We start from the raw sequence: 26,287 nt of genomic DNA, 5'->3' as shown, positions 1-26,287 counted from the left end.
TGGTTCCAATCGAACTCGATTTTTGCAACTTGTTGCAATGTTCATCAACTGTGAATCGACTGTGAATCGACATTTTCCTGACAAAGTGTAGCACTTTCACGCGGATGTTCGGACATTCGGGTATGAGTATACAGCGCTACGCTTTAGTGGTATTCGGGTCCGCTTGCGCGCTCGAGCCCGGCGGCCGTCGACGCGGCGAACGCGCGACGCCCGTCGCGCGTCGGGCGACCGGCGCGCGCGACGCGGGGCGGCGAACGCGCGACGTCGACGACGCGACGACGAGGCGCGGATGACGACGCGACGGACGAGGCGCGCGAACGACGCGCGCGAGGCGACGACGAGCGAGAGCGAGAGCGAGAGCGAGAGCGACGAGAGCGACGAGAGCGACGACGACGCGAGCGCGACGTCCGAGCTCGAACTCGCGGTGGATGAACTCGGACGAATCGCGTGCGAAGTGAACCGATACCTGACGTACGAGACGACGAGCGCGACGACGTTCGCGGGGCGAGACGCGCTCGACGACGACGACGCGAGGCGGTTGACGAAGGATTGCGAGGCGGCGCACACGGCGAAAAATGCGAGAGGGAAGAGAAGGACGAGCGGGACGTCGAGTGGGAGGACGTTTTGGGTGAACGCCGAGAGCGAACCGAGGTGCGCGCTCGAGTATTTAGCGCGAGAGACGTTTCGAAGGGCGACGCGCGAAGCCGCGGCGCGCGCGGAACGAGACGCCGGCGCGCGCGACGAAGACGAGAGAGCGAGGTATGATCCCTCGAAATCGGGCGCCGAGTGGTGGACGCAAGTCATCGATGAGGGTGATGAGATCGGGTGGCACTGGGACAAAGACTACGCCCTCGAGGGCGCGGGCGTCAACGCGCATCCGCAACTCGGCACGGTGACGTACTTTTGCGACGGAGGGACGCCGACGGTGGTCGTGAACCGTCCGACGAAGGTGAATTGTGATTACGAAAACGGCGACGTCGGGGTGTGCGGTGATATCACCGAGTGCGTCGTTTCGTGGCCAAAGTGGGGGAAGCAAATCACATTTGACGGACGGTTCTTGCACGGCGCCCCGAGTGAGTTCGCGCGCGGTACGCCGCAGTCGTCTAAGCGCGTGACGTTCCTCGTGAACGTTTGGTTGAATCATAAACCCATCACAGCTCAGCCTTTAAGCCAGGACGAGTTGGCGACGATGCAGCTCCGAGACGTCGAGCGAGCGCGGAGTTGGGTCGTAACCACCGGGACGCCGCCGAGCGCCGCCGTCGTGGGCAAGCGCGAGCTTCGTGAACGTTCTCGACGCACGTTTGATTTCAAATTCAAATACTCAGGCGCGAAGAGACACTTAGAACTGACATTACCATTAGACTTCAGCAAAAATTCCGACGACTCGAGTTCGTCAGAGGTATGCGCGGGCGACGAGAGCACACGGGCAGTCTTCTCGCGTGCGGCGCTCGGCGAGCTTCGCTGATCCGAGTCGCGTCGAGAAATTCGGGGACATTTTAATATGTAAGTATGCATCTCATTATGACAGACAAAGCAATTTCCTACGTAAATCAAATGGAAAAAATCTTCATAATACTGAGTTGAGTCGACTTGCGCGGGCGTTCGCAGGAAACGTCGAGACGTTTACCCTTGGACTTGGCGCTGGTCAACGGCGCACGCAGCTTCGGACGCCGGGCGGTGAGCCAAGAACGCGGAGCATTGCACTTGCTTGATGTTGTCGAAGCCAGCGACGCGGACGTAGCAATCCGGGAAGCACTTGATGCAGGTGTTGATTTCCGCAATGACTTCATCCGGGTTTTGGCAGCCGTACATGGGGAGCTTCCACATAACCCAGTAACGGTTGTCGTAGTAACCGGCGTTGATGGAGGTGTCCATGTTCGCCCAGCCGTGGCCGTCGGTGTACGCGTGCGCGGAGTCTTCGAACTCGATGCACGGGGTCCAGCCGTTGTTCAACAAGTATTGCACTTGCTTGGAGATTTCGGCGTCGGAGAGCGGCGGCAAGAAGGAGAAGGTCTCGAACATCCTGCGTGACGACGTAAAAACGAAGCGAAATCGGTCAGTACAGCGCTCGCGCGAGTCTTCTACGCTCGCCCAACCGTGACGTCGCTCGTGGACCGCGTCCGACCCGAGTACGAAACACCCTCCCGCGCCGAGCATTCAAAGGTCGGTCGACGGCCGATCGTCCGGTCGATGATAATCTACGGATGATCCGCGCGCCGACCGACCCCGCCGCGCGCGCGGCGACGACGTCTCGACGTCTCGACGCCCGACTCGACGATGCACAAATCATCGCGCACGCTAAATCGTCGAACGCCGCGCCGTTCGACGCAAACACCCGAAAATTCCCGCTCGGGTTCCCGTTTGGGTTTTCGCGTTTGGGTTTTCGCGCTTATCCGATCACCCCGCGACCGCGCCGTGATCGACGGTTCGCACGCGTCCACGTTGCGCGCGCGCCGCTTTCGCGCGTCGCGATCGATGCGATGAAAATCATCGAAGAGATCGACCGCGATCGCGTCGGCGACGCGCGCGCGGACGCGCGCGAACACGACGACGATCGTCCCTCGGGGCGTCGGATGCGGCGCGATCGGACGCGGCGCGCGATCGCGTCGAAACACGTCGTAAACTATACGTACTTGTTGCCGTGCGGGCGCCAGATCATCATGGACTTGGCGTTGGCGACCTTGCCGGTGGTGACGGCGACGGTCTTCGCGACTTGCGCGGAGGCTTGGGTGATGGCAGACATGATCTCGAGATACGCGTGCGATTATGTCGCTCGGCCGCGGCGGCGCGCGCGTCAGGGGGTTGTGAGGGCGTTCGTATTCGTATTCGTGATGTACTTTATATGGGATCTTCTCTGTATTATAAATTATGTAAGCTGTATGTAAGAAAATAGAGGAAAAAGCCCCCTTCAGGGGGCCTACGCAGAGTGCTCGCGAACTGTTTGCCCATACGACGCGCGTAAACCCTAAAGCCTCATTTTCGCCCGGCGGCGCGGAAACGTGTGGCGGAAACGACGGCGGGCGAAGATCTCACGGCGTGATCTAGATTTCTTGAGTCGCGAACCGCGGCGAGTCCTCGATCTCGGAAAATCTTCGCGCGCGTTCGAGAAGGGATTGGAACGGTCAAATGGAACGGTTACGACCGGGTGTGCTGCGCGGCGGTCGGTCCGCGCGAGAGGGAGAGAGAGCGTCCGGAGATGCGCGACGCGCGAGGGCGAGGGCGAAGCGTTAACGCGTGAAGTGACGTGAAGTCTTCGTATGTAATTCAATAGGACTACATCTCTACACGAGCGTGAGTCCGCGGCAGCGCGCGTCTACAGACGCGCGCGGGCGTTCGCAGGAAACGTCGAGACGTTTACCCTTGGACTTGGCGCTGGTCAACGGCGCACGCAGCTTCGGACGCCGGGCGGTGAGCCAAGAACGCGGAGCATTGCACTTGCTTGATGTTGTCGAAGCCAGCGACGCGGACGTAGCAATCCGGGAAGCACTTGATGCAGGTGTTGATTTCCGCAATGACTTCATCCGGGTTTTGGCAGCCGTACATGGGGAGCTTCCACATAACCCAGTAACGGTTGTCGTAGTAACCGGCGTTGATGGAGGTGTCCATGTTCGCCCAGCCGTGGCCGTCGGTGTACGCGTGCGCGGAGTCTTCGAACTCGATGCACGGGGTCCAGCCGTTGTTCAACAAGTATTGCACTTGCTTGGAGATTTCAGCGTCGGAGAGCGGCGGCAAGAAGGAGAAGGTCTCGAACATCCTGCGTGACGACGTAAAAACGAAGCGAAATCGGGTCAGTAATTATTCTGTGCATCGTTTTCCGTCGATTTCAACGCGCAACCACGCGTCGCGAGGAAAATTAAAGAAGAAATCTCCGAAGGCGGTTACGATGGATCTCGGAGGCCTCCCCCCTGGGGGGGCTCACTCGAACCCCGTGCCGACGCTCGCGTCGACGCGCGACGCCCACCGCGCGCTGACGATCCGATGCATAAAAACTTCAGGCATCTTTTTCATTCATCGCGCGCGTCACGACGCCCTCGCGCGCCCCTCGAAGACCCCTTCTTCACGACCGGCCGAGCAATCCGCGCGCGTCGCTTTTTCGGATTACGTTCGCGTCCCGTCGCGCGCGCGCGTTCACGTACTTGTTGCCGTGCGGGCGCCAGATCATCATGGACTTGGCGTTGGCGACCTTGCCGGTGGTGACGGCGACGGTCTTCGCGACTTGCGCGGAGGCTTGGGTGATGGCGGACATGATTTCGAGATAAGCGTGCTGGAAAGTGCCGACGCCCTCGCGTGATCGGCACCGAGTCAGCAAATCCACACGATTCGCGCGAAAACGCGCGCTCGAATTTATCTCGTCGAGATTATCCCGTCAAAATCGAAATCATATAGTTGTAGAGACGATTGGAATACGTTTTAAGGGGCGGGCGATCGTGATTCGGACATTCGGCACCTCGCGCCGCCCCGACGCGCGCGCGCGGCGCGCGCGCCGCACTAATCCACACGCACGCAATCATGTCCGCCATCACCCAAGCTTCCGCGCAAGTCGCGAAGACCGTCGCCGTCACCACCGGCAAGGTCGCCAACGCCAAGTCCATGATGATCTGGCGCCCGCACGGCAACAAGTACGTGAACGCGCGCGATCGATCGAACCTTCGCGTATCTTTCGCGAGAGGATAGCGCCGCATCGCGCGAACGTTGCGCGACCTCTGCGCGCGCGCGCGCGCCTCGACGACGCCGCGAGGGCGATATTTCGTTGAAGAAAGTTCTTCTTCGACGTTTTAACGCCCGCGATCGCGGTGCGAGGGGTCGGCGTGGGGGGTGCGCGCGAGGGCTCGTTCGGCGGCGATCGTGCGGTCAGGAACGCGCGCTGGGTTATTGGGTTTTAGGGTTTTAACTCGGTCACCGACGAGGGTCCGAACGACGCGCGCGAGCGCTGTACTGACCGATTTCGCTTCGTTTTTACGTCGTCACGCAGGATGTTCGAGACCTTCTCCTTCTTGCCGCCGCTCTCCGACGCCGAAATCTCCAAGCAAGTGCAATACTTGTTGAACAACGGCTGGACCCCGTGCATCGAGTTCGAAGACTCCGCGCACGCGTACACCGACGGCCACGGCTGGGCGAACATGGACACCTCCATCAACGCCGGTTACTACGACAACCGTTACTGGGTTATGTGGAAGCTCCCCATGTACGGCTGCCAAAACCCGGATGAAGTCATTGCGGAAATCAACACCTGCATCAAGTGCTTCCCGGAATGCTACGTCCGCGTCGCTGGCTTCGACAACATCAAGCAAGTGCAATGCTCCGCGTTCTTGGCTCACCGCCCGGCGTCCGAAGCTGCGTGCGCCGTTGACCAGCGCCAAGTCCAAGGGTAAATATTTACCCTAAGGAACGATATTACTATTAGCCGTTAGCGGAGGGTAGTTACGCTCTCGCTGAAAAAAGCGAGGAGCTTCAGAGTTGTTATCTGACTTGTCACGGAAGTGATCATTACTTCATCGTTTTTTAGCCATCGCATCACTGAATCGCATCACTGAATCGCATCACTAAATCGCGTCGTTTCGATTGCTTGGCGCAAACTCAATCGCTGACGGCTCGCGTTCGTGTTTCATGCTACCATTACAACAAGGGGTGTCGCCGAAGCGTTGCTAACCGCGCGCGTCTGCGCCGTCTCCCACCGCTCGAGTCTCTGCGGTACCATCCGTGAGACGAGGAACTAGGGTCGACGCTCGACTATCTATCGGAGTGTAATCAAAAACTCCAGGTGCCGCGCGCATCGGCGGTAAGAGCACGGGATGCGGCGTGGCGTTGAACAATTCCATGAAGTCCATCGGTGTCAAGGCGTCGAAAATTTGCGCGTCGGTGACTCGTTCAAAGATGAATCCCGCACGCTCCGGTGGAAACTTTGTGTGTAAAGACGATATGAACTTCTTTTCTAACGCTGGAAACCCCTCCATTCTTCTGCGACGATGTCCAACTGGGTACTCGACCTCAAACTTGTTCGTGCTCGTGCGATCCTTAAAGTGCACTTGAATCGAATTCGAACAAGAACGGCGATCTGGATCAACGTAATCGGCGCTGTATTGTGGATTTTCTGCGATGAGAATTTTGCGTCTCATTTCATCCACTCGCGGGTCGCTCGCCACGGAGTCTTCGTAATGATCTGATGTCATATTCCCGTACAGGAGCGCGACGGCGACGGCGTACTGCAAGCAGTGATCGCGATCCGCGGGCCCGTTCAGCGGCCCGGTCTTATCGATGCATCGTACAGCGCTACGTGTGGTGTGAACCGCGACGCTGTGAACCTCGTCCACGCGGTGGACGACTTGCGGATGCAATCGAAACGCGGCCTCGATGGCGGTTTGAGCGTGAATCTCGCTCGGAAACGACGGCTTGAAGACGACGTTTTCCATGACGAATTCCCCAAAGTCTCGCTTGAGCACGATGTCTTGACGCCGGTAAAACACGTCGTTGAATCCCCAAACCGGCGCTGACAGCGCACCAAGATATCCTATTTCGCCTCTCATCGTCATCAACGCTAAAGTGACGCCTCGGGCGGCGTTATCTCCCGCCGCCCAACCCTTTCGCGTCCCCGCGCACGGGTAATGTCGGAAGCATCGCAAACCGCTGCCGTCGATGAAAGCCTGCGAAGTGGCGTACATCACCTCTAATCGCCCACCACCGAGCATGGACGTCGTCACTGCGGCCACGGCGACGCGAGTCAACAGTCCGTGATCGACGCCAATCTGATTGAACGAGTTCTCGAGCGCGAGCACGCCGACGATTTCGTACGCCTTGATCGTCGCCACGATGACGTCTCGCATGCTCAGCACGCTCAGCCCGCGATCGTTCCTCAATCGACTGACGTACTCGCTGACGCTCAAAATCGCCCCAATCGTGTCGCTCGGATGCGCCCACTCCGCGCCGTAAAACGAATCGTTGTAATCCAACCACCGCGCGCACGTCGTCGCGTTAAACGTCGCCGTCACGGGATCGAGATAATACTCCGTCCCCGGCACGTGCGCTCCGTGCTTGCACTCGATTCCCGGCACGCACGGTCCGAGTAATTTCGCGCACCCCGGATCGCTTCCTCCCCGCAGCGCGCACGCGACGAAATCCATTATCGCGTGCCTCGCCGTCTTCACCGCGTCCCTCGACTTGATCTCGTACCCGACGACGTAATTCGCCACGTCGATCAGCAATCGATCCGCCCCAAAGTCCTCGCGCGTCGTCGTCCCATCGCTCGTCCCCAGCCGTCGCTCGCGCATCGTCCGAATCGCCGCGGATTCAGAATTCAGAATTCAGAATTCAGATTCGCGTCGCGCGTCTCGTCCCCGCTCGACCGATCGTTCGACGCGACGCGCGCGCGAAGAGCGCGGCGCGCGCGGCGCGTGCGGCGCGCGCGTCGTCCGACGACGCCCGCGATCGTCGAGATCGCGCGGCGACGAGTGCGGCGACATCGAATCCGCGCGCGCGTCCGCCGACGACGCCGCGGCACTCGTCGACGACGCGATGGCGCGCGCGATCGCGGGAGACGAACATTCGCGTCGACGCGTGCGCGTGACGGTGCGCGCGACGTCGCGCGGGACGCTCGTCGACGACGTCGTCGCGACGCGCGTGGAGACGCGTTCGGACGCGCGCGAGCGCGAACTCGTCGACGCGATGCTCGCGCGGTGCGCGCCGGGCGCGACGACGGCGGACGTCGCGTTCGAGCACGAGGGACGCGCGCTGAGCGCGACGTCGAACGCGACGGTCGAGGCGATCGGGATCGAGGACGGGGCGACGGTGACGGCGACGACGACGCGAAGGCGGGACGACGGCGCGAGCGAGGAAGCGCGACGACGAACGACGCGCGAGCGCGAGGACGAGCGCGAGGACGAGGACGACGATTTAGTAGTACCGTTGACGGGGACGCGAAAGCGCGCGGAGACGTTCATGCGGGAGAGGCTCGGGACGGCGCGGTGGACGGCGAACGTCGTCGCGCGATTTCCGGCGCTTCGCGTCGCGTGCTGGGCGGCGTGCGCGCGGTGCGCGGCGGCGATCGACGCGGGACCGCCGTTCGTGCTGCTCACGGGATTCGCGCTCGTGTGCGGGAATTTAGGGCGGCGACGACCGGGCGAGGCGAGCGCGTACTCGATATTTAATCCGGGGTGCGCGCGGCTGCCGGGACAGTTGACGGCGGACGACGCCGACGACGCGGCGCGCGGCGGCTTCGGGGCGTCGCGTTAGACGGATCGCGAGAGCGATGTAGCTTAGCTAGTAATAGAATGAAACGCGCGCGCGAGCGAACGATCGCGGCGCGTCCGATCGCGTCGGTCGACGCCGCGGACGCCGCACTCGTCGGCGCCGCCATGTCCCGCGCGACGGTCTCCGGCACCGCGATCGCGCGCGCGAGCGAGCGACGACGGCGCGAGCGCGGTGCGAGCACGACGGCGACGTCGTCGCGACGCCGCGTCGCGTCGAGCGCGCGCGACGTCGCGAGCGGCGTCGATTTGGATTCTTTTGAAGATTTTCTTTTGGATAAGCAGCGCGAACTTTGCGAAGCGCTCGCGGCGGTCGAGGGCGACGGGATCGGGTTTTGCGAGGACTACTGGGAGCGAGGCACGAAAGCCGACGGGTACGGGCTCACGCGCGTGCTCGAGGGCGGACGAGTGTTCGAGAAGGCGGCGGCGAACGTGTCCATCATTCGCGGGACGCTCACGGCGGAACGCGCGAAGGCGATGTCGAGCCGAGGACGGCAAGAGATCGATCCGAGCGGCGGACAAGCGTACGAAGCGTGCGCGCTGTCGTTAGTGTTTCATCCGCGGTCGCCCATGGTGCCGACGTTTCGCGCGGACGTGCGCAGGTTTCGAGTCGGCGGTAAGGCGTGGTACGGCGGCGGCGCGGATTTGACGCCATATTATTTGTTCGAGGACGACGCGAGCGAGTTTCACGACAAGTACGAGGCGGTGTGCGATGCGTACGACAGCGCGCCGAGCGAACACGGGGTGTACGAGGCGTGCAAGGAGTGGTGCGATGAATACTTTTACATTCCCGCGCGAAGGGAACATCGCGGCGTCGGCGGCGTCTTCTTCGACGACTTGGAAACCGGCGAGACATCGGATCAGGGCGCGCGCGTGCGCGGCGTCACCGACGCCGAGGCGTTCACGCGCGCGATCGCGGACGAATGGTTGAATTCCTACCTCCCCATCGTCCATCGTCGACGAGACGAACCGTACGGCGAGGCGCAGGAGCGATGGCACCACCAGCGTCGCGGACGTTACATCGAGTTCAATCTCTTGTACGATCGCGGCGTGCGCTTCGGCCTGGACGGCGGACGCATCGAAGCCATCATGGTGAGCGCACCACCGCGCGTGCGGTGGGATTACGACGTCAAGCCCGAACCGGGTTCGCCCGAGAGTAGACTCGTCGACGCCTTGCGTTCGCCTCGCGCGTGGGCGTCGTCGACGCCCGCGCGCGCGTAGACTCGCGAAACGTCCGTCACCCTCGTGAATAATAAAGCGCGCTCACTTATTCTTCCGCCCGTGATGACTATCGATCCCGACGCACATCGCGTACACCCCCAGCGGCGTCCCGATCATGAACATCTCCGCGAGCGTCTCCGCGTTGACGCACGCGGGATAGCACATCCCCGGCGACACCCACGTCGCGCCGAGCGCTTTCCCGATCGCCATCGACGTCAGTTCCGCCCACATCCACGCCGGCGACCCGATCTCGTCGATCCCGACCCACCGCGCGTACGTCCCGAACGCTCCGTGCGCCGCGCCGAGCGCGCCGAGCGCGAGCGCGCACGTCCTCGTCCCCCCCGTCCCGCGCTTATCGTCCACCGCTCGCGCGCCGTGCGCCGCGAGCGCGCACGCCATCACCCCCGCCATCAGCGTCGCCGTCGTTCTCGAGTCAAACGTCGCCCCCAGGCGCATCCCGCGCGTCGCGAACGCGCCGAGCGCGGTGCACATCGCGAACGCCATCGCGACGAGCGCGTGCGCGCGCAACAAAACTTTCGCCCTTCGGCGCGCCGTGGCGTAGTTTTGGTACCTGTCGACGACGCGCTGACGAAACGCGTGGTCGCTGCCGTCGGTGCCCGGGACGTGGGCGCCTCGCGACGCCATGCGCGCGCGCGCGCGTCGAGAAGTGCGACATCGATCGCGCGCCGCCACACCGCGACGCGACGATGCGCGACGGCAAGCGCGAGCGCGCGCGCGATGGCGCCCAGCGCGGGCGCCAAAAGAAGGCGAAGTGGTTCAAGAGCTCGCACGCGAGCGGCGGGACGATTCCGTACGGCGCGCGCGGCGTCATCGTGACGTGCGACGGCGGGAAGGAGCGAAGCGCGGCGCGAGACGTCGCGAGGAACCTCGGCGAGCAGCACGAGCGCGCGCGGAAGCGCGCGAGGGAAGAGAGCGAGGGCGCGGATGGCGCGAGCGACGCGGCGACGGGCGCGGCGACGGCGGAGACGAAAGCTGAGGACGCGGGCGACGCGGGCGACGCGCTCGCGGCGGAGCTGGAGGAACTGCGCGAGGCGGGAAAGAATCCTCTGTTTAAGGAAATATCGCTCGACATGCGCGCGTGCACGTTCGTGCGAGCGTCGAAGGAGGTCGTGGACGTCGCGGACGTCGCGGCGCTGGTGAAGGCGGACTTGGAGCGAGCGAGGGATACGAATGTGACGTTTTCGCGACACGCCATGCGCGTCGTGCCGGTGGAGACGACGTGCTTCGCGGGGGTGGATGAGATCAAGGAGGCGTGTAAACCGCTGATCGAGAAACATTTCAAGAGTGGGAGAGAGCAGACGTTCGCGATCGCGTTCGAACGTCGGTCGAATAACACGCTGCACAGAACGGAGGTGATCGAAGCCATCGCGGGGATGATTGAACAGCCGCCGAACAAGGTGAACCTGGGAGACCCAGACTTGACCATCATGGTGGAGATCGTCAAGGGCGTCGCGTGTCTTTCCGTGGTGCAAGACTACGAAAAGTTGTGCAAGTATAATCTGCGCATGGTGGCGATGACGAAAGAGGACCGGGAGCACGCAAAGGCGACGGCGAACGGTAACGCGCCGGCGCCGGGAACGAAGAAAAACGACGAAGAAAAGCCCGCCGAAGCCGCGGATTAGACGCGCGGGTAGTTCTCGCGGGTATGAGTAGTTTTTGCTAGATTTTCTATTTTACGCATCGCTAGGTCTATGTTTTCTAAGATTTCGCTACCGCGGTCGTTCCCACGTCGTTCGCTTCGTGTCAAAGTTGCCGAAGTAGACGCGGCCCGATTCGTCGTCGACGAAGGCGCGCCAGCCGGGTGGAAGCGGCGCTTCGAGCTCTGCGCTCGCGTCGTCTGCGTTCGACCGTTCTATCGTCGCCGTTTTATTCACTCGCGCTTGATCCTCTCGGCGCGCGCGAAACTCCTCGAGTTTGGTCTTCGCCGCCGCCGCTTTGACGCGCGCGCGCCAGTCGCCGACGGGTAAAAAGTTTGGATTCTTCGACCCATCGACGCCGTCTCGAATGCGATCCTTTCGCCATTCCTCGAGCTCGCGCGCGCGTTCGGCCTCCATGCGTTCGCTCGCCTTCGCGGGCCTCGCGTCTTCCGCTTCCACGTCGCGCAGCTTGGCCCACTTCTGAACGTCGCCCCCGAGTCTCTTGGCGTGGCTCAGCGCCGCCGCCGCGGAGCGCTTTGGTTTCTTCGCCGGCGGCGCCGGCGGCGCGACGAACGCTTCGTGCGTCGGTAACGGCGGCGCCGGAGGTCGACGTATCGTCCCCTTCGCGCGCGCGTCGACGACGACCGCTTCCGCCGCTTCCGCCGCGTCCGCCTCGCCCTCCCTCGTCGTCGCCGCCGCCTCCTCGCGCGCCGTCTCTTCCTCCGCCTCCCTCGTCCACGCCTCGTACGCCTCGACGTCCGCATCCATCCCTCGCTCGATCGCTCGCAATCTCTCCGCCCCCACGTCGTCGCGTCGTCCGTTCACGACCTCCATCAACTCGGCGTATCGCAGCGCCGCGCTCGGCGTCGCCGCCGCCCGCGCGCCCACGTCCGCGCACCTCGCCTCGTACGCCTCCATCAACCCTCTCGCGCGCGCCCGCGCGTTTAACGTCGCGTCGTTCGTTTCGTCGTCTTCGCCGTCTCCCCCATCGTCGCCTTCGCGTCCCTTCGTCGTCCCTCGTTCCCTCGTCGTCGTCGTCGTCGTCGGCCGCGTCCACGACGACGCGTTCAGGGACTTGTTGTAGTAGTACCCTCGCCCGCTCGCGGCGTCGATCGCGCGTTTCCACCCGAGCGGTAACGCCTCGTTCGTCCCGTCGTCGCGCGCGATCTCGTCGTCGTCGTCGTCTCCCCCGTCGTCGTAATCTCGCAGCGTCGCCAGCGCGTTCGTCGCGCGTCGCGTCGCGTCGCGTCCGAACGCGTCGCCGTCGAGCGCGACGGCGATCGCGTCGCGCGATTCGTCGCGCGTCGCGTCGCCGACGTCGACGCGCGCGCGCCGTCGCCGCGCGTCGCCGTTCGCCATCGCGTCGCGAAATCACCGCGACGGCACATCGCGACGTCGCGACGTCGAGACGAGATGCGCGACGGCGCGCGTCGACGCGCGATCGCCGTCTGCGTCGTCTGCGTCGCCGCGCTCGCGCGGGGCGCGACGGCGACGCGAGCGAGCGCGCGCGCGATCGCGCCGCGCGCGACGAATCCGAATCTTCGCGCGTCTCGTCTCGACGACGCGCGGGCGCCGACGACGTGGAGCGAGGTCGCGGACGAGATCGCGGCGACGTGCGCGTCGAGCGCCGACCGCGAGGCGTGCGCGACGGAGGCGCTGCTGACGCGATGTCGCGACGGCGCGCGGGACGCGGCGGCGGCGACGTGCGCGGCGAGAGCGACGACGACGCGCGCGATGGAGACGCCGAACGAGGGCGAGACGGGGGCGCGAAAGGCGCTGTTGGGGACGTGCGCGGGCGTCGGGCGGGCGATCGGGCGGGAGCGGGCGTACGACGAGGCGAGGGGGGACGGGGGGGCGAGCGCGTGCGGCGACGACGCGGACGCGACGTGCGAGGGAGGGTGCGTCGAGGGCGTGCTCGAGCGCGTGGTGGAGCGCATCGTGGGAGAGATGACGAATGGGGACGTCGAGGCGGTGGTGGAGCGAGCGCTGAGGACGTGCGATGAGGTTGGGGGGGGGAAGTACGGGACGTGCGCGCGCGCCGTCGGTCGGGCGACGCGAAGGGCGACGAAGGCGGTCGAGAGGGCGACGCGAGACGCGTGGGAGGCGTGCGGTAGGGCGAATGGTGTGGATGGCGTGCGTTCGTGCCGATTCGGCGTCGTCGAGGCGCACGTCGACGCTGGTTTAGCGCGAGGGGTGGAAGACGCGACGAGGGCGTGCGAGTCGAGCGATTTAGTCGGCGCGGGGGAGGGCGAGCGCGAGACCGAGGCGTGCGCTCGAGCGCTCGGCGCGGCGTTGATGTCAAAATACGAATACGACGACGTGAAAAGTCGTGAAGGGTGCGATTTGAGCGCGAACGATCGCATCAAGACGGTGTGCGTGGCGGCCGTGAACGAGGAAAAGACTCGAAGAGACATCGACGTCTCGGCGACTTTGGCGTTTTGCGCGAGCGCGCTGCGGACACCGCTCGGGCAAGCGAGTCCGACGGCGGATCCGTCGCCACCACCGCCGCCTCCACCTGTAGATCCCGATCAAGTCGAACATCGCAAGGAGGCGTTGAGACGACACGGGACGGCGGTCGGAGGCTCGCTTTGGTTGGCGTGCTTCATCGTTCTTCTCTCGTCCATTATCGCCGTCACCGCGTACTTATGGTGGCGAGACGGCATCATGTTCGGATCGGGTCGTCCCGTGGTGCAGTACACTCGAATTCAAGCCACGGAGTTGGGATCGCTTTAGCAATGTAATTTAGCGTTACAAAACGAATTTGGGTCGTTCCAAAAAATCGGCGACGGCTCGCGCGTTAAAAACGCGTTTCGAGTCGTCGCGTCACGTCTTCCACCGTAGTGGGTGGAGATGTGAACGACACCGAGCGTACTAATCAATTCAATCGTTTGCGACCGCGCGAGCCCGTTCAAAGAACAGTGGACTCGCTTACGAGGATCAAGACATGAACGCGACGCCGCCAGACGTCAGCGCCTCCTCGGGCGCCTTGACAAAATACTTTGCGTCGTACTTCGCATCGTCGCCTTCACCCCCGTACGGGTGCTGCGTGAGCTCAAACAACTCTTCAGCGAGCGAAAAGTCGCCGTCGGAGGCTTTGGTGTACGCATCGACGAGCAAGTGCTCGCGCAAGACGTACTTTGGATTCTCCGAGCGCATGCGCTTCGCTGCGTCGGCGAGCGACGTCCCAGACGCCTTCAGTGCGTCTCTCCATCGACGTATGAAGGCGCACCAGCTCGCTTTGCGCTCATCATTCATCGAATTACCGTAAAAGCACGTCTCCAGCAACGGGGCGAGAAGCGCCTCGTCGTCGCTCTCGTCGGCGACTTCGGCGCACTCCGCGAGCCGTCTCCAAGTCACCGTCCAATCCGCCTGGCTCTCGTACATCAAACCTTCGAGACCATTTTCTGAGCGGAACAAGTCGCGCGCGACGCGCACTGAGTCTTCGTTCGGCGCAAACCCGAGCTTGGCGCGGAAGACGTCGTTGAGTTCGTTCTCAAACGTCGCCTCCATCTCGCGCACGAGCTCCGTCGCCTCGTCCGAGCCGCCCGCGAGTAAAGGCGCGCACGAAACCGCCAGCACGGCGAAATTCGTGAGCCCAGCTTTGGGTTGCGCCATGAACGCAAAGTGATCACCGCTCCCCGTCCACTTGGCGAACGAGGGGTCGTACTTGTCCATGAAACCAAAGGGGCCGTAATCCATCGTTCGTCCGCCGACGAGACAGTTGTCGGCGTTAAAATTTCCTTGACAAAACCCGACGCGGATCCATCCCGCGACCATTTTCGCTATTTTCTTGCCAGATTTTTCGAGCATCGATCGAGTGACTTTCGCCATGTCTTCTCCGTGCTCTTCGATAGTCTCTGGGAACTCTCGAAACGCCGCGTGGCGAATGATTTTCTTGAGCTGTTCCTTCTGAAGCGCCGTCGCTCGAGGCGCCGTCGCGCGTCGCGAAAACAGATCAATGTGCCCGATGCGCATGAAACTCGGCGCAACGCGCGTCGTGATCGCGCACGGCTCTTGTATCATGATGTCCGGATCGCGTTTCTGTTGCTTTAACATTTCCACGATTTCCACGCGTTGCTCGGGCGGGTAATCCTTCAGTCTCGGGTCATCCACCGTGGGCACGCGCTTGGCGTGTTCCTCGTCGCTCGTCGGGCTGTACCAGGGCCTTCGCGCCGTCGTCCCGCGAACGCTTTCGATCAAACACAACGCCCGCGTCGTATCCACCCCCAACGCGTGCATCGCCTCGCTCGCCAAAAATTCTCGAATCGAACTCCTCAACACCGCGCGTCCATCCGCGCCGCGACAAAACGGCGTCCGCCCCCCCCCCTTCAACTGGAGCTCATACCTCTGTCCAGTCACCGGATTCACCATCTCTCCCACCGAAATCGCGCGTCCATCGCCGTACCCGTTCCCGTTTCCGAACGGACAGTTGCTCGTCATCCGCTGTCCCATGATGCTCAGCGCGTACGGCGTCGCCCACGTCCGCATCGTCGTCTCCCGCGCCCCCCCGACGTCACCGCTGAAATATTTCACGAACCCATCCTCCAAGTTTTCGCACTCTCGCGCGATTTTAAACCCGATCGCCTCCGCGCACGTCGTCGACGCCAACCGCGCGCGAGGGTTCGCCAGCGCCTCGGGCTCGACCTCCACGTAGTGCCCCGATCTCACCTCTCGCGACGTTCGGTTCGGCGCGCGCGCGCTCGATTCCGGGTCCTCGTCCAGGCTTTCGATCCACGTCTGCGCGCCCGCGCGTCGCGCCGCGTCCTCGAACGAGTCGTGCAGGTCCAAAGGTTTCGACGTCATCGTCGTCGTCGTCGTCGTCGCGCGCGCGCGTCGTCGCCGCGCGTGCGCCGCGCCGGCCGCGCCGCGCTCTGGACGGAGCGCCGGCGCGCGCGCGCGCTCGACCGCGCGTCGTCCGAGCCGCGCGAGCGCGCCGCGCTCGAACATGCGCGTCCCGCAGTGCGGCACAGCGACGCGCGCCGACGCGTCGCGCGCGAGCATGCGCGCCAACGCGTGCGACGTGTACGGCGCGCGCGCGATGGCGTACGTCGACGCCGTGCGCGCGACGCTCGGCGCGCGCGACGACGACGACGACGACGACGACGACGACGGACGCTGGACGCTGGACACGAAGTATTACGTCGCCGACGTGCGCGCGCGCGTCGTCGACGACGCGACGGCGGGCGAGAAACGCGAGAGTGCGTCGCGCGCGCGTCGTGGACGCGCGCGCGCGGTGGTGCTGGCGTGCGGGAGCGCGGAGGAGTTCGCGCGCGGGCGGGACGCGCTCGAGCGGGACGCGCGAGACGACGAGGACGCGACGGAAGCGTTCGAGGGCGTCGACGCGCGGATCGTGGCGTACGACGTGAGCGAGGCGCGCGAGACGGGCGTGCCCGAAGACGTGCGGGCGTGGGCGCTGGATCGGATGTTTGAGGTGGTGGAGGTGCGGTTGGACGACGCGGCGGCGGACGAGGCGCTGACGAGGGACGCGGCGAAGGACGAGGACGCGCACGGCGTTCGAAGGACGATAGCGGCGTTGGAAGCGACGATGTGGGACGTGTTGGAACTGAAGAGTTTAGGGGAAGAGAGTGATTTGGGGAGAGAGATGCGGGCGACGACGACGACGAGGACGCGCGAGGACGTCGAGGCGCTGGCGGTGGCAAACGGGCTGCTCGGCGACGACGCGGCCGAGTCGCCGAGCGCGATGGGCGAGGGCGTGGTGCAGGCGCGCATAGCCGCGTTGTACGACGACGCGTTGGCGTTAAAGGAGGAGGAGCGTTTGGAAAAACTGGCCGACATTCTCGCCGGCGACCTGTCGTTATAGAAGAAAGAACAAACCGTGTAACAAGACGCGTTAGATTTTCGCGAACAAACGCTCAAAACGCTCAACCGAGGAATCCCGTCACTCCCGTCACCGCCGCCGTGGACTGCGCCGAGGCGCTCGCGTACGCCCCCGAGCTCGCGTACATTGAAAGCCGCTCGAGCTGGCTACCCAAGACGAAGACTTCGTCGTTTTTATCCGTCCCGCTCGTCGCCACCGTCACCGTGAGCTGACACCGCAACGCATCTGCGGTGGCTAAATCCACGTCGCACGCCGAGCCCGAGCACGTGCCATCGCATCCCGCCAACGACGCCGAGCACGCGACGTCGCCGTCGCCCACGGACAAGCACCGCGCGTCCCCGACGCCGCCGCACGCTCCGCACCCGCCGTCGTGCCAACGCAAATACTTCACGTCCCCACCGTCTAATGTCACTAACAGCGTCAGCGCGTTCACCCGACCGCTTCGTCCGTTCGCGTTCGTCGGCTCCGCCGCCTCCAACCGCACCGCTCTCGGCGCGCTCACCCGCGTCGCCGTGTACGCGACGACGGACATCATCGTCGCGCTCGCGTTCGTCGCGTACAGCCCATCCTCGTCCGCCCGCGTGCCTCGCAGCGCCGTCAGCTCCGCGCTGTTTATCACGAACGACGTCGTTCCGACGCCCAGCGCCGCGAGCTGCGCCCTCTGCGCGCACGGGTGATACCCGTCCCAGCGCTCGAGCGCGCCGCCGGGCCAAAACGCCAACCCGATCGTCACCGCGCCCGCGATCTCGATCCCGCGCTCGCCGGACGACGCGCACGGATCGTAGCCGTACGCGCGCGCGCGCGCGACGCCCGCGAGCGCGCACGCGAGCGCGAACGCGACGACGAAGAATCGTCGCGACGCCGCGATCGAGGCGTCGGCGCGCATCGTCACGATTCCGTCGCTCTCGCGCGTCGCGACGGTCGACGCGATCGATCGCGGCGTCGAGCGGGCGCGCGAGGCGTTCGTCTCGCGATTCCGCGCGCGCGCGTCGCGATCGAGCGCTTTCGCGCGACGCGCAGTGCGGCGGGCGGCGAAGATGGACGCGCGGCCGCGCGCGACGCGACGCCACACGTCGTCGCCCGGGACGCGCGCGATCGCGATCGGCGCGCGACGAGCGACGGAGACGCGCGACGCGTCGTTCGAGCGACTCGCGCGCGCGCGCGAGCGAGCGAGCGATCGCGCGCGCGACCGCGATGTCGCGACGGGAGAGTTTCGGTGACGACGCGCGCGTCGCTCGCTCGAGCGCGACGTCGAGCGAGACCGGCGCGTCGACGGTGTCGTCCTCGAGCGCGTCGACGCTTCGGCGACGAACGATGGCGCGCGCGCTGGATGAGGCGAAGGCGCGGCAAACGGGGGTGAGCGACGCCGGCGCGGAGATTCTGCGCGGCGTCTTCGAACTCGAACGACGACCCGACGCGGCGACGCGACGGAGGCTGGCGAAACAGATCGGTACGACGGAACAAGCGGTGAACGCGTGGTTTCGAAGCCGCAGGGCGAAGATGAAACGCGATCGATTGCGAAGGGTGCTGCTGGTGGTGCTGTTGCTCGTCGGCGCGGCGGGCTTGGCGTTTTACGCGTGGAATACGTTTCATCAGACGGCGGCGGCGAAACGACGGATGGAGGCGCTCGGGAAGAATTATAAGTGGATGACGAGGAGCGGGTTGCCGAGACCGTACGCGGATAAGATGCAAAGGGAGAGGTATGGGAAGAAGAAATTGACGTATGAAAAGGAAAAAATTATCACGCTCGGCGGAAAGGAGGACGAGCGTGTGGTGCGGTACACGAAAGAAAATCCAAAATCGTCGCCTTTGACCAAGGCACCGGAGACACCGAGGCAGAAATTAGAGCGCATACGCGCGGAGGCGTCGAAGAAGGCGAGTAAGGGACGAATCGCGCCCAGGGCGCAACCGAATACTTTGCGAGAACCGCAAAAGTCGTAGTCGCCTGTATAGGAAGGTATCAATGCATGTAAGTTACAATTCAATTCGATTCAGTTCGATATTACGCCCGCTCGAGTGCGGTCACGATGCTGTCGAGACCTTGATCTAAGATATCGCGCCTCGTGGCGAAGTTGATGCGCGCGCTGAGCGGCGCCGAGAACGGAGCGCCGTCGCTCAACGCCACGCCGTGTTCGATGAAATGCTCGAACGGCGATCGCTCGACGCGATCGACGAGTTTTTCACAGTTGAGCCACATCAAATACGACGCGTCAGGTACTGTCCAAGTCATGAGCTCACGCGCGTTGGCGTCGTCTGAGAGCGCGGCGTCGATGTGGTCGCGATTCGCTCGCAAGTACGTCAAAAGGCGCTGCCGCCACTCTTCGCACGAGGGATCTGTGTAAGCCGCCAGCGTCGCGGCGTAGCCAAAAGGCGTGATTTCGGCTTTATCCGAGCCAGCGCGCGCGAAGTGCAGCCGCAGAGCTTTATCGGCGATGTACGCCATCGCGACGTCGCACCCCGCGACGTTGTACGTCTTCGAAGGCGACGTCATGATGATCAATCGCTCGCGCAAACCGTCGACTTCGTCCAAAATCGAGCCCGCGCCGCAAAATGGCGTCGCCTTTTCGTCCAAAATCAACTCCCGCCACACTTCATCCGAGCACAAAACGACGTCGTGCTTTACGCACAGCCTCGCGACGCGAACCATCTCGTCCCTCGTCCACACCCGTCCCACCGGGTTGTGCGGATTGCACCACAGCAGCAACCCGACGTCTTCTCTCGCCAGCGCGGTTTCGAGCGCTTCCCAATCGATCGAGTACCGCGCGCGTCCGTCTTCGATCGCTCGCCTCAGCGCCACCTCGACTCTCGCGCTTTCGTCGTTCCTCGACGCGTGCAAAAACGGTGGATAAATCGGCGTGCACACCGCCGTGACGACCGCTCGTCCCCCCCGCGCGCGACGCGCCGCGCGCACGGCGTGATTGAGTCCCGGATTCAGTCCCGGAAGCCATCGCAGGGCGTTCGCGTTCGCGTCCGCGACGCCGTGCCGCTCCCGAAACCGCGCCGTCGCCGCCTCCGTCACCGCATCGTCCGGATCGGCGTACCCGTAGTGCCCCGCGCGCGCGATCGCCGTCACCGCGTCGACGACCGCGCGCGGGGCGCTGAAATCCATGTCCGCCACCCACAGCGGCGTCGGGTCGCCGCGCGACGCGAATCGGTCCCACTTTCGCGACATCGTCCGCCTTCGCGACGACCGCGCGTCGCGCGCGGCGCACGGCAGCGCCGGCGCGTCGCTCGCGGCGCGCGGCGCCATGCGTCGCGCGATGCCGCGCGCAGACGCCTCGCGATGCGGCGCCACTCGATGACGCGCGATGACGGGCGACGCGACGACGCTCGAGGACGTCGTCCCGACGCGCGTGTTCGCGGACTGCGTCCTGCCGTGGATGGACGCGCGAACGATCGCGGCGTTCTCGCGATGCGGCGCGTACGCGGACGCGGCGACGGACGACGACGCGCACTACGAGCGAAGGATGGCGCGCGCGTGCCGAGGCGCGCTGGCGAGGCATCCGGGACGCGCGGACGGGACGACGTCGACGCGACGGACGATGCGAGGGGTGTTCCTGAAGACGTGCGCGACGACGGCGGCGGCGACGGCGCGAGCCGACGACGTCGGAGCGTCGTTTCGAGAGCTCGGGGACGACGCGCGCGCGTACGAGTACGCGTTGAAAGTCGCGTGTCTGACGAGAACGCGCGAGCCGGAGCGCGAGAGCGAGCGGGCGGAGCGGGAGAGGGGGGTCGATTTCGATCGGGCGCGCGAAAGCGAGCGCGAAAACTTTGCGGGCTTGGTCGAGGCGTTGACCGTACCACCGCTGCCTTGGGCGCCGACGCACTGCGATTATGACGATCCCGACGGCGATTCGGAATCCGGAGCCCGCGGAACGAGGCCGTCGGACGACTACGACGCGGTTTTCGACGACCGAGCGAAGCCGATAATTCCGCTATTGATTCGAGAACTGTTGGTGAAAGACCCTGGCCTGCGTCGGTTATGGAAAAACGGAACGCGCGAAGACATGTTGAGTGCGATTGAAGCTCGGTTTAAAGGGCTCGTTCCGGCGATGTGCGAAGTTCTGTCGGCGTACTCTACGCGCGCTATGGAGGCTCAAATATCACTGAAGAGGAAGAAGAATGAGAAGGTCGTGGGAAATTTAATGAAGATCGGCAGTGGAAGTCCATCGCAGGACTGGACTCTCGCGCGCACGGCGATGTGGGCATCGAACAGTTATGGAATGGCGCACGAGCTGTGTCACGTGATCCCGCTTTTATCGGCGATGTTTACGAGCGACGGGTTCCACTTATGCCCTCCCACTCGCATCGGCGGCGGTCCGTATCCGCACGGCGGCCGTCCGACGGGCGATCTCGAGCGTCGCGCGCTCGTTTCAGACGCGCCGACGACGGCGAACGCGATGGATGGGAATTACCGGGGATTTCGATACGCGTTCGACGTTCCACGTCTCTACGCGAACACGCTTCACCCAACCGACCCGAGGTACGACCCGAAGGACGCCGTCGTCTTCAAGCTCAAGCTCTTGATTCCTCCCGACTACCAGCCCCTCGTGTCGACTCGAGACCGCGCTCACCGGGGCGGTTGGCACGCCGTCGCGCGCGCGTCCGACGACGACGACGTCGACGCGCGTTCTTCGCGAACCATCACCGCGCACCTCGAAGACGGCTTGGGCAAGGCTGAACTCAAGGGCATCGTCTACGTCATCGACGATTCCGACGCGCGCGACGGTTCCGTCCCCGTCTGCCCTCCCCGCGTGGTCTTACGCGGCCGGTACGCCGGCAACCCCTGGCCCGGCGGTCGCCTGCTGTTTTGCGGTTCCGTCTCCCCGACCGCCGTCTCCGGGTTCGTCTCCAAAGATTTCGGCGAACCGAGCGAGGTGTTCACGATGTGGGCCGCGGCCCGTAGCCACAGCCAATAGCCGATAGCCGATAGCCGATAGCCGATAGCCGATAGCCAGCCTTAGTCACCCCTCGAGTCGCGAAAATGCGCGGGAACGAATCTTTTGTCCGACTTTTTCGTGAATCATAAAACTTCACATCGGCGAAACCTGCGAGCTAGTATGATTGATTAGTTGATTCATGAGTGTTAACTCGTCAATGAGTCCCTGTAGGTTAACTAGGGGAAGCTATACTTCATACTTTACTCTTCAGATTTCTAACAAAACCGCACGCTTTCTACGTGATCTTCATCGCGCGCGCGGTCGGTCGCACGCCACGTCGGCGTCCCGCGTCGCGCGGACGCGAGAGCGCGCCGCGCGCGTCGACGCGCGTCGTCGGATCGGCGCGCGGGAGCGCGCGAGCGACGGCGCGAGGAGGCGCGCGCGCGCGAAAACGCGGCGGGAGTCGCGACGACGCGAACGACGAGGGGGCATTCGAGCGCACATTCGCGAGCATTCAGTCGTTGATTGTCGAGACGTTCCGCATGACGCGGTTCACCGATGCGAGCGTCGAGCGCGCGGCGGAGGCGATGGATCTCGAGGGAAGGGCGAGCGTGAGTTTTGCGACGGGCGAGCGGTCGACGACGGCGCGGGAGACGACGACGCGACGGGACGAGGGGAAGGGGGGCGGCGAGGCGCGATTGCTTTCGGGAGAGACGTTTACGCAAAACGTGAATCCAGCGCGAGCGCTCACGGTTGGGCTCACGACGACTTATATGTCGATCAATAGCAACTACTACGATGCGTTAGAGGCGCGAAGACGGTTGAGTCACGAGGTATCGCCGCCGTCGAGTCCGTCGCGCGAGGGCGTGCGCGTGAGCGAGACTTCAGCCACCGAGCCGTGGGTGTCGCCGACGAAGCGACCGGCGGGGAATTCGAGAGAGGTGGTGCACGATAGGTACTTATTAGATAAAGTTTTAGGACGCGGGTCGTTCGGGAAAGTCGTCTTGGCGTACGATTTGGCGGAGGACAAACACGTAGCCATCAAGGTGATCGAACGTTCGCAGCGCGCCGACGCCGCGGTGGCTCAGGAGATTGCGTTTTTGCGAGAGACTGGCGGAGAATCAGTGGACGAAAAGCTGGAAATGTCACTCGAAGACGTTCACGCGATGAATTTGCCGGGAAAAGACGCGTGTGTGCGCTTGCTGGACGTCTTTATGCACCAGACGGAAAAACTCGGCGGGGGCTACCAGTGCTTGGTGTTTGAAATCATGTCACACTCCCTGTACGACTTGCTTCGCGTCACCAACCTCAGCGGAGTTTCGATCAAGCTCGTGCGAAAGTTTGCGATTCAAATCATGCGCGCGCTAGAGTACACGAAATCGCTCGGCATCATTCACTGCGACATCAAGCCTGAAAACGTGTTGCTCTGTCACCCAGAGCGAAGCGCGGTGAAGCTCATCGATTTCGGTAGCGCGTGCAAGTGTGGCAAGCAACAGTTTTCATACGTGCAGTCAAGATTTTATCGCGCACCAGAAGTTATGCTAGGAATGCAGTACGGTCCTGCGATCGATATGTGGAGCGCCGGGTGCATGATGTACGAACTTCGCACCGGCAAGCCGCTCTTTACGGGTTGGAGCGAGCACGATCAATTGTGTCGAATCGAGGCGACTTTAGGGCGAGTACCGCGATCGATGTTCGACAGGATTCCTACCGAGTACCGGGCGAGATATTTTGACGAGGATGGTGGTATAGAACCTTCACCAGAGGCGCTGCGCGCGGCGCAGAAATCCGACTCCTCTGTCCCCGCGCCCGGTTCGCGACCGCTGGCCAAGGTTTTGTATGACGAACTCGCCAAGCGCGGTTCGGTGTCGGCGCAAGCACAAGCCGCGATGGACGATGTCGATGATCCTATGGAATCCGTAGAGCATAGGGAAAAGATGCACGCCGCGGCGGGGATGTCGAGAGAAGACGGTAGATTCGATGAAGAGCACGAAGTCTTACTTGCGCTGATTTCTCGAATGGTCACCCTCGACGCCAGTAAGCGCATCACCCCGGAGCAGGCATTGGCGCATCCGTTTTTCTTCCCTTTGTCCACGAAGTCAGTCGCTGCGGAAAACCATCGGAAGTCCCTCCAAGAGCCAAAAGCAAAACGTCTATCGAGCATCCCGGATATGAGCAGCGTGGACGCGATGAACGCGCGAGAGGTCTCGGGCGGCGTCGGCGAGCGCTTCACCTTCGAGCACGGCAGGAAATAGGATGTTAAGTGACGTGACGCGTTCAGGATAACCAATCGATGATCGCTCGAATAGAAACCCCACCGCCGAGAGCGTCCGTCTCTCTCGACAGTTCTAGAAATTAATACTTCGGACACCTCATGTAAACTTCCAACAACAAAATTTTGTTTACCTCACTTCCCGACGCCTTCGTCGCCCTTGAACGCGCGAGCACGGCGTGTGTAATGACGCTCGCCCACACCACCCGCCGACCGACGCTCCCGGCGACGCCGCGCCGAGCGAACGAACGCCAAAGTCGCGCTTCTCGAGTGGATAGGATGACTCCCTCCGCCGTGTCCCGGTCGTCCGCCTCGACCGATACCGCGCGCGAGCGACGATTTGCGTTCGCCGTGTCGGCGATGGTGTTCGCCGCCGTCTCGGCGACGAACGTCGGCGCGAGCGTGGCCGCGGCGGACACGCAGTTTTGTCAGAGCAAGTGCGTGAAGGAGTGCCTGCGCATCGCGCCCGGCAGCGACGGGTACTGTGCGGACGCTTGTAGCGATGAGTGCGACGCCATGGCCGCGGATGGGGACGATATCAGCGAGAATTCATCCGCCAGCGTGTTCACGACGAAGAAAGAGACGAGTGGATTCGAGGGATTGTTGGTCGGCATCGTGGACAAGAGCGCGGTGCTCTTCGCGCCGGGCAGCGAGATGGCGAAAGACCCGGCGTGCGAGGATTAGATTCGATGTAGCTTTACCGTGTGTAGTTGGTGGTGTAATTGTTGCCCAGACGCTTATTTTCATTCACAATCCTGAACCATCCGTCGTCACAAAACAACTCTAACGCTAAAGTAAAACCTCGCAAAGCCGCCGCCGCCGCTTCGTCGACGATGACCAACCTCCTAAAACCCACGCTCCTTCTGACGCATGATCCATCCGAGCTTAGAGTTCAACTTGCTCCGCTTCGTCCGCCGTTCGCGCTCTTTCCGCGCCAACACGCGCAACTGCGACGGCTTTCGATGCCCCTCGGTGCTCGCGCGCAAATCTTTATAAATCCCTTCGCTCATCATGATCCTCCGCAGTCGTTTATACGCCCGTTCGGCGTCCCCACGCTCGACTGGGATGGTGATCATCGGCCGCGTCGCGATCGACGGCTGACGCGCGTTCGCGAGCGCGCTCGCGCTCGCGAGCGCGAACGGGGCGGCGATCGCACTCGGCGCCGTTTTCGACGTCCCGGCGAGCGCGGACGTCATCGCGCGCCTCGCGACGGACGCGACGGTGGAGAAGACCATACTCGCGATCGCGCGTCCGGGCGCGCGACTCGCGTATCGACGCGCGTCGTTCGAGCGTCGCGTTACGCGGCGAGGCGTCGCGTCGGCGCATTACAAGAACGACGCGCGAGCGAGAAAAATGTGCGACAACGAACGCGCGAACGACGCGAAAACGACGCGCGCGCGCGTCGTTCCGAGTCCCAATCCGATCGTCCGAGCCCTCACTCGAGCTTGCGCCAGACGTTACCGTCGGGAAATTTCACCCCCCCCTCGACGCGTTCGCCGAGCAAGTTCGCCGGTCCGCCCTTCGGGCTAAAGTCGATGAATATCGAGTCGTCGTTCACGTCGATCACCCCGCTCAGGGTCCACGGCCGCGTCCGCGTCGTCTTCCCGCACCCCGGATCGCCGTCTTCGCCTCGCACCGTGCCGTCGGCCGAGATCTCTCGCAGGCACCCCGGGTGTTTCGGGTCGGCGTACCGCCCCGCGAAGGTCGTCGTCGTCGTCTCGCTCGCCTCCGCGCTCGCCGCGAAGAATCCCGGGACGTAAGCCCGCGCGCTCGAGCACGCCATCGCCATCGCCGCGATCGCCGCGCACGCCGCGCGCGTCGTCGTCGTCGCCGCGCGTCCGTCGTCGTCGCCGTCGTCGGCGCGTCGGCGCGCGCGCGCGGTCGTTTTATCCGCGCGTCGCGCGCGCGTCGCGCGCGCGCTCGAGCGCGCCGACGTCGCGTTCATCGACGTCGTCGTCGTCGCCGCCGTCGCCGCCATCGCCGTCGGCGTCGAGGCGTCGCGTCGCGCCGCGCGCGCGTCGCGGCGCCGCGCGCGCGGGCGCGCGCGGTATGAAATCCCGTACCGTGTGCGGCGCGTGTATGCTTTTCGCACATAAGCGTCGCGTCGTCTCGTATATGCGCTGTCGTTCGCGTCGGGATCGGATAAAATCGGTCGGTCGCCGACGGTTGGGCGTCGA

At 63.7% G+C, this 26,287-nt stretch overlaps 19 protein-coding genes across 19 annotated transcripts; 10 read left to right on the top strand and 9 right to left on the bottom strand.

Annotated features, from left to right (window-relative positions):
* Positions 1–289: 289 nt before the first annotated feature.
* OSTLU_28402 (predicted protein) lies at positions 290–1,465 on the top strand (the record flags this gene model as incomplete). The annotated part of the gene is made up of 1 exon (XM_001422235.1): positions 290–1,465. The coding sequence occupies one exon, from the start codon at positions 290–292 to the stop codon at positions 1,463–1,465; it is 1,176 nt and encodes a 391-aa protein (XP_001422272.1).
* Positions 1,466–1,623: 158 nt separating this feature from the next.
* OSTLU_89572 (predicted protein) lies at positions 1,624–2,157 on the bottom strand (the record flags this gene model as incomplete). Its single annotated transcript, XM_001422129.1, has 1 exon — positions 1,624–2,157. The coding sequence occupies one exon, from the start codon at positions 2,155–2,157 to the stop codon at positions 1,624–1,626; it is 534 nt and encodes a 177-aa protein (XP_001422166.1).
* A 723-nt stretch (positions 2,158–2,880) lies between these two features.
* On the bottom strand, positions 2,881–4,277 carry OSTLU_28400 (predicted protein). Its single transcript, XM_001422128.1, has 2 exons — positions 4,137–4,277; positions 2,881–3,754 (listed from the first exon to the last, which is right to left on the bottom strand). The coding sequence occupies exons 1-2, from the start codon at positions 4,244–4,246 to the stop codon at positions 3,355–3,357; spliced, it is 510 nt and encodes a 169-aa protein (XP_001422165.1). The 5' UTR covers positions 4,247–4,277; the 3' UTR covers positions 2,881–3,354.
* A 690-nt stretch (positions 4,278–4,967) lies between these two features.
* On the top strand, positions 4,968–5,372 carry OSTLU_42060 (predicted protein; the record flags this gene model as incomplete). The annotated part of the gene is made up of 1 exon (XM_001422234.1): positions 4,968–5,372. A coding segment is annotated over one exon (405 nt), but the record flags the coding sequence as incomplete, so codon positions are not given.
* A 252-nt stretch (positions 5,373–5,624) lies between these two features.
* Positions 5,625–7,438, bottom strand: OSTLU_47858 (predicted protein). The gene has a single exon (XM_001422127.1). The coding sequence runs from the start codon at positions 7,263–7,265 to the stop codon at positions 5,646–5,648; it is 1,620 nt and encodes a 539-aa protein (XP_001422164.1). The 5' UTR covers positions 7,266–7,438; the 3' UTR covers positions 5,625–5,645.
* Positions 7,439–8,477: 1,039 nt separating this feature from the next.
* OSTLU_4238 (predicted protein) lies at positions 8,478–9,434 on the top strand (the record flags this gene model as incomplete). Its single annotated transcript, XM_001422233.1, has 1 exon — positions 8,478–9,434. A coding segment is annotated over one exon (957 nt), but the record flags the coding sequence as incomplete, so codon positions are not given.
* A 69-nt stretch (positions 9,435–9,503) lies between these two features.
* Positions 9,504–9,671, bottom strand: OSTLU_28396 (predicted protein; the record flags this gene model as incomplete). Its single annotated transcript, XM_001422126.1, has 1 exon — positions 9,504–9,671. One exon carries the CDS (start codon positions 9,669–9,671, stop codon positions 9,504–9,506), a length of 168 nt encoding a protein of 55 aa, XP_001422163.1.
* An 881-nt stretch (positions 9,672–10,552) lies between these two features.
* OSTLU_18762 (predicted protein) lies at positions 10,553–11,104 on the top strand (the record flags this gene model as incomplete). Its single annotated transcript, XM_001422232.1, has 1 exon — positions 10,553–11,104. The coding sequence occupies one exon, from the start codon at positions 10,553–10,555 to the stop codon at positions 11,102–11,104; it is 552 nt and encodes a 183-aa protein (XP_001422269.1).
* An 87-nt stretch (positions 11,105–11,191) lies between these two features.
* OSTLU_28394 (predicted protein) lies at positions 11,192–12,037 on the bottom strand (the record flags this gene model as incomplete). Its single annotated transcript, XM_001422125.1, has 1 exon — positions 11,192–12,037. One exon carries the CDS (start codon positions 12,035–12,037, stop codon positions 11,192–11,194), a length of 846 nt encoding a protein of 281 aa, XP_001422162.1.
* Positions 12,038–12,532: 495 nt separating this feature from the next.
* OSTLU_93963 (predicted protein) lies at positions 12,533–13,852 on the top strand (the record flags this gene model as incomplete). The annotated part of the gene is made up of 1 exon (XM_001422231.1): positions 12,533–13,852. The coding sequence occupies one exon, from the start codon at positions 12,533–12,535 to the stop codon at positions 13,850–13,852; it is 1,320 nt and encodes a 439-aa protein (XP_001422268.1).
* Positions 13,853–14,056: 204 nt separating this feature from the next.
* Positions 14,057–15,922, bottom strand: OSTLU_42069 (predicted protein; the record flags this gene model as incomplete). Its single annotated transcript, XM_001422124.1, has 2 exons — positions 14,057–15,160; positions 15,242–15,922. 2 exons carry the CDS (start codon positions 15,920–15,922, stop codon positions 14,057–14,059), a joined length of 1,785 nt encoding a protein of 594 aa, XP_001422161.1.
* A 235-nt stretch (positions 15,923–16,157) lies between these two features.
* Positions 16,158–16,940, top strand: OSTLU_18759 (predicted protein; the record flags this gene model as incomplete). The annotated part of the gene is made up of 1 exon (XM_001422230.1): positions 16,158–16,940. One exon carries the CDS (start codon positions 16,158–16,160, stop codon positions 16,938–16,940), a length of 783 nt encoding a protein of 260 aa, XP_001422267.1.
* A 61-nt stretch (positions 16,941–17,001) lies between these two features.
* OSTLU_28390 (predicted protein) lies at positions 17,002–17,968 on the bottom strand (the record flags this gene model as incomplete). Its single annotated transcript, XM_001422123.1, has 1 exon — positions 17,002–17,968. The coding sequence occupies exon 1, from the start codon at positions 17,842–17,844 to the stop codon at positions 17,002–17,004; it is 843 nt and encodes a 280-aa protein (XP_001422160.1). The 5' UTR covers positions 17,845–17,968.
* A 304-nt stretch (positions 17,969–18,272) lies between these two features.
* On the top strand, positions 18,273–18,899 carry OSTLU_18758 (predicted protein; the record flags this gene model as incomplete). Its single annotated transcript, XM_001422229.1, has 1 exon — positions 18,273–18,899. One exon carries the CDS (start codon positions 18,273–18,275, stop codon positions 18,897–18,899), a length of 627 nt encoding a protein of 208 aa, XP_001422266.1.
* Positions 18,900–18,931: 32 nt separating this feature from the next.
* On the bottom strand, positions 18,932–20,206 carry OSTLU_28388 (predicted protein). The gene has a single exon (XM_001422122.1). The coding sequence runs from the start codon at positions 20,128–20,130 to the stop codon at positions 18,961–18,963; it is 1,170 nt and encodes a 389-aa protein (XP_001422159.1). The 5' UTR covers positions 20,131–20,206; the 3' UTR covers positions 18,932–18,960.
* Positions 20,207–20,266: 60 nt separating this feature from the next.
* OSTLU_93961 (predicted protein) lies at positions 20,267–21,877 on the top strand (the record flags this gene model as incomplete). Its single annotated transcript, XM_001422228.1, has 1 exon — positions 20,267–21,877. The coding sequence occupies one exon, from the start codon at positions 20,267–20,269 to the stop codon at positions 21,875–21,877; it is 1,611 nt and encodes a 536-aa protein (XP_001422265.1).
* A 1,175-nt stretch (positions 21,878–23,052) lies between these two features.
* Positions 23,053–23,514, top strand: OSTLU_42173 (predicted protein; the record flags this gene model as incomplete). Its single annotated transcript, XM_001422227.1, has 1 exon — positions 23,053–23,514. A coding segment is annotated over one exon (462 nt), but the record flags the coding sequence as incomplete, so codon positions are not given.
* A 956-nt stretch (positions 23,515–24,470) lies between these two features.
* OSTLU_18755 (predicted protein) lies at positions 24,471–24,794 on the top strand (the record flags this gene model as incomplete). The annotated part of the gene is made up of 1 exon (XM_001422226.1): positions 24,471–24,794. One exon carries the CDS (start codon positions 24,471–24,473, stop codon positions 24,792–24,794), a length of 324 nt encoding a protein of 107 aa, XP_001422263.1.
* A 77-nt stretch (positions 24,795–24,871) lies between these two features.
* On the bottom strand, positions 24,872–26,104 carry OSTLU_25752 (predicted protein). Its single transcript, XM_001422121.1, has one exon. The coding sequence runs from the start codon at positions 26,086–26,088 to the stop codon at positions 25,546–25,548; it is 543 nt and encodes a 180-aa protein (XP_001422158.1). The 5' UTR covers positions 26,089–26,104; the 3' UTR covers positions 24,872–25,545.
* Between the last annotated feature and the right edge of the window lie 183 nt (positions 26,105–26,287).

The sequence above is a fragment of the Ostreococcus lucimarinus genome, chromosome 17 (assembly GCF_000092065.1).
Source record: "Ostreococcus lucimarinus CCE9901 chromosome 17, complete sequence".
NCBI lineage: Eukaryota > Viridiplantae > Chlorophyta > Mamiellophyceae > Mamiellales > Bathycoccaceae > Ostreococcus > Ostreococcus sp. 'lucimarinus'.
Note: the sequence above shows the minus strand (reverse complement) of the source record. Positions and strands in the feature narration are given on the sequence as shown.